Here is a 9963-nt window from a genome sequence, read left to right on the forward strand (position 1 = left end):
TATGTCTCCATTTGTATAGTTGAACTTGAACAGATGAACCTACTTCCTGGAGTAATGAATGGTTCAGTTGGTTGAATCAAAGTTGATAGTTTCTTTCAGTAACCTTTTTTCACTAGACATTTGTCAACTTGTCATATAATATATTGTATTTTAAGTTACTAACCATTTAAGTAAAACATGAAGAAGCAATTGATTTAAGATATTGGCTAAGGTAAAAGTGAAAATGTGTAAGAAGATAATAAAATTTTGGCAGCCATGCTATAGTTGTAAATTTGTACTAAAACACCACCAACAACAACATACCCCGTGAAATCCCACCAGTCAGTTTTTTTAGAGGGTTAAGTGTATGTGGTCACATCACTTTCTCGTGGAGGTAGAAATGTTATTTATGGAAGAGTCTAGACTTGACTATAGCAACAACATACCTTACCACTGGGGTTTGAGGAGGATAGGGTGTATGTAGATCTTACCACTGTGATTTGGGTTTGAGGAGGATAGGGTATTTACTGACCTTACCACTGGGTTTAAGGACGATAGAGTGTATGCAGATCTTACCACTACTTTGTGGAGATAGAGATGTTGTTTTTGGAAGAATCTTGACTCGACTATATCAATCAGATTTTTGCTGTTTTTAAAATTCTTGAAAAATCTGAAATTCAATTTGTATTTTATGGCCTAACATGTTTTCCGAATTTCACCTTTGAAAAAAAAACAAATAAATTCATGGTCAAATGGCTCCTAATATAACTAAACAATTTGGGAATCGATTTTATCATTTGCTTTTCTTCAAAAAGAATTTCTCGTATTTGAATTTAGTCAAAGATCTTTTCCGAACAAACACAACATAAACCAAATAAAGTAGTCAATTTAACAACTATTTAAAACTTGGAAGACTAACTTTGACATTTCTAAAACCTCACGAGGCCTATATTTCCATCCAAAACTTAAAAGACTGCCGCGGTGAGTTTGATACTCATCGGAATCCGTGCCCGACGAACAACTATACTAATTTCTCTTGAAGATTTTCTGTAATTTCTGCAAAAAAAGGTGAAATTTTTTTGAGCTTATTCTATATCTACTATGAGGATTTTGTAGTTTTTTTTTTTTGTTTTAATTGTGTTTACTATATATACTGTTGTATTTTTTTTAGGTTCTTCTTAAGCTTTGAAGTGCTGATTGTAGACGAATCAATAAGGATGCAGGTTCGTAACCCTTAAATATCTTCTCTTTTATTACCAAATTTCTGATTAAAGATTTGATTTTTAGATTCTTGTTTCTGTTATTTCTTAGCTTGATCTATAAAAAAAATTCTTCTTTGTTCTTGATATTTACTACCCATAATTCAATTTTCCATTTTTTGTTTGTTAAATAGGTTTTGGGTTTGTGGTTTTGTGTTCTGTTATCATTTTGCTTGATCTATTAATCTATTCTTGTTTTGTTTATGGTTGATGATCTTGATATTACCCAATTGTTTGTTTGTATTTATTGTAGCTAGGTTTTGGGTTTTTGGGTTTAGGTTCTTATGTTTCTTCGTTAATGGCTTTGGACCATAACTGCTATCATTGGTTTTTTCGTTATCATTGGCAAATTGGCAGTTGATTATTGTGGAATGGGAGATTTATTTTTTTGACAAAGAAATTGTGGAATGGGAGATTTAGTTAGTGATTTGTTTAATGTATAATAGGATATCGGAGTTTTAGTCGGTGATTTGTTCAATGTGTAATAGGAAATCGGAGTTATTGTTGGATAGGATATTGGAGTTTTAGTCAGTGATTAGTTCAATGTATAATAGGATATCGGAGTTTTAGTCAGTGATTCGTTTAATGTATAATAGGATATCGGAGTTTTAGTCAGTGATTAGTTTGATGTATAATAGGATATCGGAGCTTTAATCAGTGATTAGCTTAATGTACAAGAGGATTTAGTTTTTGTGGAATTTGTGGTCATATTGTCATGTTGTTTGTGATATAGCTTGGATGGAATTTGGCAGTTAAAAGTGATCAGGTAACTTTTGAGTTGTGGTGAGAATCAGTGATTAGTCAAGTAAGGAATTGTCTTGATGAAGGCGTGTTTATAGGATTCATTAAACATTGGATGCTTTCCCTAATATATATATAGAGTCTCGTACTAGAAAGAGCTGATAGTCCGACGGATTCATAGGTAATATGCTGGGGAAACATTAGGGTTTGAGATTTAGGAGTACTCTAGGATGGGAGTTGGGCGAATTTCATAACCTGGTTGAACAGTATGGGCAAAACGCACCGCTCACTACATCCAACTTATGAAAATGTCGAGAGCATAGGGATGGTGTGTTCACTGTTAAATCCTGTTATTGAGAGAGTTTACATTTCTGCTCCGATCTATTTGGGTTCATAGGGTGCTCAATAAGGTGTATTTCTTTATATGGTTGGCAGCAAGGGATGTGATATTGATTGTGGAAAACTAAGAAGAGGATCACCTTTGTTAGTCGGGGCTTCATGTGCAGATGTGTGGGCGAAGAAAGTTGATCATCTCTTGTTGAATTGTAAGGTGGCTACACTATTGTGCTCGATGGTCCTTAGTTGGTTTGAAAGGCAATGGGTGATGTAGGGGCACAAAAAAAGAGGTGTTTCATTGTTGGACCTTTAGGAGGGCGGAAGAGAAGTATTAGCCATTATGTGGGTTATATGGAAAGAGAGAAGTAGGAGCATTTTTTAATAAGTTGGAGAAATAGGAGAGCAGTTGAAGGGGTAGACCAAAATTTTGTAAAATTGCAAAGTAGTCTCTTGCTTTTGGTGTACCCATAAGGTCCCAGTTGTATAGAAGATAGGGTTTCTTGTGGAGAACCATATTTTGGTGTAGGTTCTCTACTTTTTGGTATAAGGGGCACCATTAAAAAAATATTTATCTTATAAAAATATGTAACTGTAAGTTTTCATGAGATGAAAAAATACCTTTACAGCTCAAACATTTCGTTATTTTTGTTGGCAAACACTTTTTTCTTTTGTAAAAATCCTGGAAGGAAGAGGGAGTGGTATGTGTCATTCCTTGTTGTTACTTGCTTTTAATTGTGCACATTCAATTTCATACTCTGACCAATTATATGGTTTCTTTTGTGCAAACTAGCACCATGCAAGCAAGATAAGTACATATGTAATTACAATAATGTGGCATACAACTTTGACATTAGAATGCATATATGATATACAATTTAAAATCAGATTTTTCACGAGAAGTTAAAAAACAATTGAAAAAGATAGAGGATTTATTTGTCATTCGAATTTATTAAAGGGATGCACTTTTTATTGACCGTGTAAACTAGTTAGAGTAAAGATGTTAGAGTGGAGAAATTAGTACTCTTATGACGTAGGTCACTCCTTTCGACATTTATAGCTGTATCCTAATTAATATTCTATTGTTGTGTACCTTTTGGAACATTTAACCCTGGTTCTCTGATGATGTAGGCTTCAAGGGCAAGGCTTTTCAAGGAGTACAAAGAAGTACAGAGAGAGAAAACAGCTGATCCTGATATTCAATTAGTTTGTGATGATTCTAATATCTTTAAATGGACGGCTCTTGTTAAAGTATTCTCCGCTATAGTATGCTCTATTATGTTCAATTTCATGGTTTTCTTCCAACCCCCCCTCTAAAAAGAAGACAAAAAAAGCTTTGGTTAATGATCTAATTGACTGCTCATTCATGGTGTGCACAGGGGCCATCTGAAACTCCTTATGATGGTGGAGTTTTCCAGCTTGCTTTCTCAGTTCCAGAGCAGTATCCATTGCAACCTCCTCAAGTGCGGTTCCTGACCAAAATATTTCACCCAAACGTTCATTTTAAGGTATCTCCTAAATTATCCTTTTGTGTTGCTCTTTGGTTTCTTAAATGAAATTAAACTTTGCTTAGAGTCTGATATACTGACGTGCCGCAAGACACTAGTGGAAATTGTTATCTGTTTCCTGCTTTGTCCTTCGATAAAGCAAACTATTGTAAATGCTGCTTGTGTGTCTCTCTCTCTTTATATAAACTTATTGAGCAAAGTTACTTGCAACGAAACACTGTTTTTCCGCTCAAATGTTTGGGGCAATGTCAAACCTCTCTCCCACTTCTCTTTCCCTTACCCCCATGCTTCATTGAGACATATTTTAGATTCACGTGCAACGTTAATTTGGCCATTGTATTGTGGAATTAGTTTACCGACTACCAATCAACCAGCCAACCAATTAATTATTTTCTAATCCTAAACTCTTTAGATCAGCTTCTGAGTCCTCAATGTCCATTACGCTCTATCCTAGGTCAGCACTCAGTGGATTCATCATACTAAGAATGTCAACCTACTGCAACCTTCATGTTTTATAGGCTGGGACCTGCTATACTTTGTGCATAAGTTGAGTTTGAGATTAGCTTTTTTTGTTATAACTGATTAAGTTTGAGATTAGTTGTTTACTATTTGTTGTAAATTGCATTAATTACAATATTATATGCAATTGTTGAACTGAATGTAGGAAGCATGTTCTTTATGTTAAAACTCATGAATTTTTGTTATTAGTAATTGTGTGAACTTCTAGTGGAATACCTTTTACATTTCCCCCGTCGTAGTCTTGTACTTGTGTATGTAAAGGTTAATCTTTTGTTTGAACATTGTAATTATCTGGGCTCCAAAACTAGGACAGGAGGGGAATTTTCAAATGAGACACGCCAAATCTGTGTCTACACTCTCTTTAAATGTTTTAGAACTCGAATTTCAAATGAGACACACTGAATCTCCCAAATTGTTACGGAGTTAATTGTTACTCACTAATCAAAAATGAGTTGTTACTTACTAATCTCTCTTTTCATTTTTCATTTAACTTTTTCTTTTTTCGTACTCAGACCGGAGAGATTTGCCTTGATATTTTGAAGAATGCATGGAGCCCAGCATGGACACTCCAGTCTGTTTGTCGAGCTATAATTGCTTTGATGGCTCATCCTGAAGCTGATAGCCCGCTAAACTGTGACTCAGGTATTATGTGATGTTTTCGGAGGCTGTGTTTTCTTTGATTTGATGATTGCGGATGATCCATTTTCATTCTAAGCTCTTAGGTCCCCCCCTTGACAATTCCTTGTTAATATTCAAGAAAATATGAGAACATTAGCACCATCTAGGTATCTCGAAACTTGTATTAGAGATTTAAACCATATTTGCGAAGACTTGGGTCCCACTAGAGGGGGTGTGCAGCGTACAGTAGATCCAATCCAAAGATTGAGAGAGCAAGTGTCAGCAAGGGAGAGAGAAGTGCAAATATGAGTGAGAAAGAAAAATTACTCCTACAGTCGGGAGAATAAAGTTAAGGAAGTGGATTTGCTTTTGGCAAAATCTGTTGCTGATGTTCCCTATGGTTTACAGGCGAGAGAAGAGAACATCACATCAAGTGACTACCAGTAAAAATAGGTGTTTCTAACTAGTTCTGTTTAAGCCTTGAATGAACTACATTCTCTTCGATCCCTTTCCACCAGTCCTAGAACTCATTTGAAAATGTTTTCCGGGGCTAAAAGATATTGAAGGACGAGGGGAAAACAAGGTGTGGGGGTCAGGTTTTTGATGTGGTTCGAATTTTGTTTAGATGATAAGTGCTTCTTTCCTCACATATTTTTCATCCTCGTCCCCCCTTTTGAGATCGTCAAATAGACTAATTACATCGATTTTTTTCAATCACACAGGCAATCTTCTTCGATCTGGTGATATCAGAGGATACCAGTCAATGGCAAGGATGTACACTAGGCTTGCAGCAATGCCCAAGAAGGGCTAAAAACAATGAGCTACAACCATGTTCACACAACTTGTAGTAATGGCATTAACACAATTTCAATTCTTAAACATCTGCTTGGTGTTCTGTAGCAGCTTTACAACATCAAAACTATTATGTACTTCTGATACAACTTATCACTTCATTAGTTTTTTTTTTTTTTTGGTGTGTGTGTGTGTTTTTAGTATAAGGTGGAATTGTATAAATCATCTTGATTCTTGTACCTTGCAAAGTTTATTCAAGTTGTCATCAGACTAATTGACATTTTTATGCTTGTAATAATATTAGGTGATTTCTTTTCATCTGCGCAAAGCCTAGTAGACGGAGTTTCACAGTTTATGTGTTACTGGGAGGTAGCAGGTACTTGATGGAATTAATCCGAGGTGTGCCTCAAGCAAAAAAATGGATTCTTGTCCCTACTACTTGGGTGAACATTAATCCACAAAAAAAAAATAAGTAAAGAAATAAAAGTATGATGGTTTTGTAATATCTAAGTCTGATATTGACATACCCTAATAAAATACAATGTTGACATATGTCTGTTCAAATTAAAACAAAAAAAAAGGTTTATAATTTATCCATAAAAGGATGATTATTATGAATTTTAATGGATAAGAAATAATTTTATTTTAGTTTTTAATAAAATCCACGTGGCAGCATGTATCTCTCACTTCTACAATTGAAAAATTAGGCTCTTTTTTTGGTGGCCTCTAAAGCTAAATAGAAAATAATAGCAGCTACTTTAGCAGCAAATGCTCGAACAATCTGATCATTAATATTAATAAATCGGTTTTGTAATAAATCAAATAGATTACTATATTACAACTTTCACCGATAAAATATACATTGAGAATTAAAATTTCTCTCTCATTTTTGTTTCCAGCTTCCAGTGAATTAGATGACACTACACCAACTTTAGTGACAATAATTAACGCAATAGCTTAATTTTCACTACAAATTTATTTTTAGTGGCAATAGCTTAATTTTCACTAAAAATATATTTTTAGTGATAATTAACGCTCTTTGTAAATGACCTTAAAGCCTATAGCAACATTAAAACTAATGACAATTAACTAATGTCGGTAAAAATTTTAATACTCTTTGTTAATGTATATTTATTGACGCTAAAAATTGGCTTTTTGTTACGGTGTGAGATTGACTCGAAAGTAGGTAATTCTCTATATTATTGACGTTGTTGAGATCAAAGAAAATAAAAAACCAAAAAAAAAAAAACATGCATTACATTAATATGTACCACTAAAATTCTCATGCGGAACTCATCGACAAACATATAAAGTTAGGTACGACTTTTCACTTCCCGTCAAATGATACAATGAGGACCTATACAAATATTTAAAATGTACACGGCTTACTTAAGCAGTGGCGTAGCCACATGGTGGTAAGGGTGTCTCTTTCGTCGGAAAAAAATACCATATATACAAGTAAAATGATACACTAAATGATTAAATAACATATTTTGGACACCCTTAACATAACAAGCTGCTATTTCTGGACACCTTTTGTGAAATTTCTGGCTCCGCCACTATACTTTAAGGCGCGGTGTCAATCGACGATGGGTTTCACCAAATTCTCATGCATAATAAAAATGGTAAATACGTTTGGTTAGTAGTGGAAAGTTGAAATTGTACGTTAGTTAGAAAAGAAATATTCAAAGATGGTATAATTTTATGTTGTTGAAATTAACTTGAAAAATATATATTGCATGATTTTTTAGTTACCTATTATATAGTTTCCAAATTTAGTTTATGATCACGTGCAATATAATTTTTGCATGTTAATCTACCTATTTTCTATCGTGTACGATTGATCATAATTAATTTGACCTAATTCATGATTATTTTATTTTATAACTAAGAGGTGTAAAAGAAAATGGTAATTAATTAATTATGTCAAGAAGAAAAATAAGCTTATTTGGATTCTCATTTAAGATCTTTAATATATTTTTTGAATAAATTTTTTGATAGTTTTGTTCTCATCACTATGTTTAACTTCATCTACGGATTATCTTTTTTTTTTAGTTAATTCCAAAATAATAACACACGATATATCTTTTACAAAAATTTAGTAATATAGTCCGTACTATAATAACACTATGTCATCACTTTAAACTATTGGATGATTAATTTAAAGTCATGACAAGAATTTCTTTAGCTTATTTTAGACCTCAAGATGTTCATTTTTCTTGAACTACGTGCCTGAGTAACTTTTTTTTTTTTCTTTTTTTAGATAAAATATTGAATGTTAGCAATTATATTGATTGGTGAGAAAAACTTTGTTCTAAAAAGTTCTATTGATATTGAAATAACAATTGAATCAGATGGAGTATAGTTACATTACGATCCTGGTAAAATTTTGTTCTTTGGTCCCATCCGGTGTCGCGTTACATTCTAGATTAAGATTAGATTAAATCTGAATTTGTGTTTCAAACGTGATGTTTCGATCAACATATCGTAGCTTCTTAATTAATTAAGGAATAGTATAGTCTAGTTTTTCATACATACATCATTGGCTTTTTTTGTCCAGAGTAAAAGAATAGTACTCCTATACATCATTAGTGATTGGGACCTTTTTTTAGGGGTCTTGTAATACTCCTTCCGTTCACTTTATACTTGTTATATTTGCACTTGATGAGTTTATGTAAGAAAATAATAATTGATATAACTATTTGATAACAATCTTTTATTTTCAAATTTAAATAGTGTAAAAATGGAATGTAAGTAGGCAAGGGGCGGATACAACCTAGTGGTTTAAGGCAATACATTGTGAATCACCATGCGCGGGTTCGATTCCTGTCGTTCACTCATAATTCGTAAACATTCTATATTTGATTCGCGTCGTTCGCTCATAAATACAAAGAGTGTTTTTTTAGTGAGCATATCACAAATTTACTCCTATTTTTAATTTGTTTGTAAAGCTTTTTGTAGAAAACAAAGAATTACAAAAAAAAATTCTTATTTACCACGGCGATGAAGAATCAAGTTATCACTATATATATATATTTTTTCTACTTCTTCTTCCAAGTGCAGGATGACCCTAATTAATTAATGTTTAATATTAGATTTTAAAATAAAATGATTTGAGAAATAAGTAATTAATACTAAAAGTAAAATATAGAAAAAAAAAACGTCTTTTCTTAATATATGAAAAAAAAAGTAATCGTCTTGCAATAATGTTGCTAATATATAGTATGTCACTTCATATAATTAAAAACTAGGTCAAAGACTAAGAGCATATATATGTAGATAAAGCTTTAAAATAATTACTTTATATAGAATCTGATTCTTATTCGTGAATAAAATGTATATTATTCACTTTATTTATTATCTATTTTAGAAACAATTTGTAATAAATGATATATATTAATTTCATATAGGAAATTAAATAATAACGCAGTTTTTCTACGAAATAAACGGAAAATTCTATGTTCCAAAACCTAACGTACACGTACACTACACTTACATGCACACAAAATAATATTCAGACATAAGCATATTCAGAATTTTATGTTTATGAACAATATTAAATTAATATATAGTAATAATTAAGGTTCCGTGAACAAGAGCCAAAAACAAGAAATGAAAGTATGATGTATTATAACGGATCCTTTTTTATCCTTAATAAACGTTTCGAGTTCAAATCTTTTTGGATATGGATCAGAATTGTCTTTGTTGGGAGTATTTTACTTTAAAGTGGAACTTCGTGACGTGAAGTGTCTTTGTTGGAGCTTTATTCTAATGTGGAACTTTGTGACGCAAAAAAATCAGACTTAATCGAACTTTAAATTTGTCTTTGTTGGGAGTGTTTTACCTCAATGTGGAACTTCGTGACGCAAAGATTAATCCAGACTTAATCGAACTCTAGAATTGTCTTTATTGGGAACGTTTTACCCCATCGTGGAGTTTCGTGACGCAAAGAAATCAAACTTAATTGAACTCTAATACGGACACGGAATACCGTGAATGGAAAATTTCATAATTTATTTTATTGCAACTGTCTTGAAGTTTTTTGTTAATGTTCAAAAGATTATCGTTCCTATATATATACTGACACTTCATGTTTTTATTTACCACTAATATTTCTATAATTTCTTCGAAAGGAAAATATTAAGTTAACGTGACAACAATCGATCGATGCATGCACAAAATATTTACAAACTTATTTTATACAGTACGTTAAC

The 9963-nt window shown here is 32.5% G+C and overlaps 2 protein-coding genes across 3 annotated transcripts in view; both read left to right on the forward strand.

Moving 5' to 3' along the window:
- LOC125845251 (uncharacterized) overlaps positions 1-9963 on the forward strand; it is a 90246-nt gene that overhangs the window by 25799 nt on the left and 54484 nt on the right. The gene's annotated exons all lie outside the window — the stretch shown is intronic.
- On the forward strand, positions 915-5867 carry LOC125845253 (protein PEROXIN-4). 2 transcript variants are annotated; one of them, XM_049524724.1, is made up of 6 exons: positions 915-1047; positions 1151-1202; positions 3444-3563; positions 3692-3820; positions 4852-4981; positions 5680-5867. In XM_049524724.1, exons 2-6 carry the CDS (start codon positions 1197-1199, stop codon positions 5766-5768), a joined length of 474 nt encoding a protein of 157 aa, XP_049380681.1. In that variant the 5' UTR covers positions 915-1047; positions 1151-1196; the 3' UTR covers positions 5769-5867. The 2 variants fall into 2 exon arrangements, with proteins under 2 accessions (XP_049380681.1, XP_049380682.1); XM_049524725.1 differs by having other exon boundaries at positions 958-1044; positions 1149-1202.

The sequence above is a fragment of the Solanum stenotomum genome, chromosome 11, assembly GCF_019186545.1.
Source record: "Solanum stenotomum isolate F172 chromosome 11, ASM1918654v1, whole genome shotgun sequence".
In the NCBI taxonomy this organism is placed as follows: Eukaryota; Viridiplantae; Streptophyta; class Magnoliopsida; order Solanales; family Solanaceae; genus Solanum; species Solanum stenotomum.

Bases quoted from the DNA above. Each gene is read 5' to 3' on its own strand.
- LOC125845253 (XM_049524724.1), top strand. The intron at 3,564-3,691 runs GTATTCTCCGCT...TGGTGTGCACAG, and splicing joins AATGGACGGCTCTTGTTAAA to GGGCCATCTGAAACTCCTTA. The intron at 4,982-5,679 runs GTATTATGTGAT...TCAATCACACAG, and splicing joins CCCGCTAAACTGTGACTCAG to GCAATCTTCTTCGATCTGGT.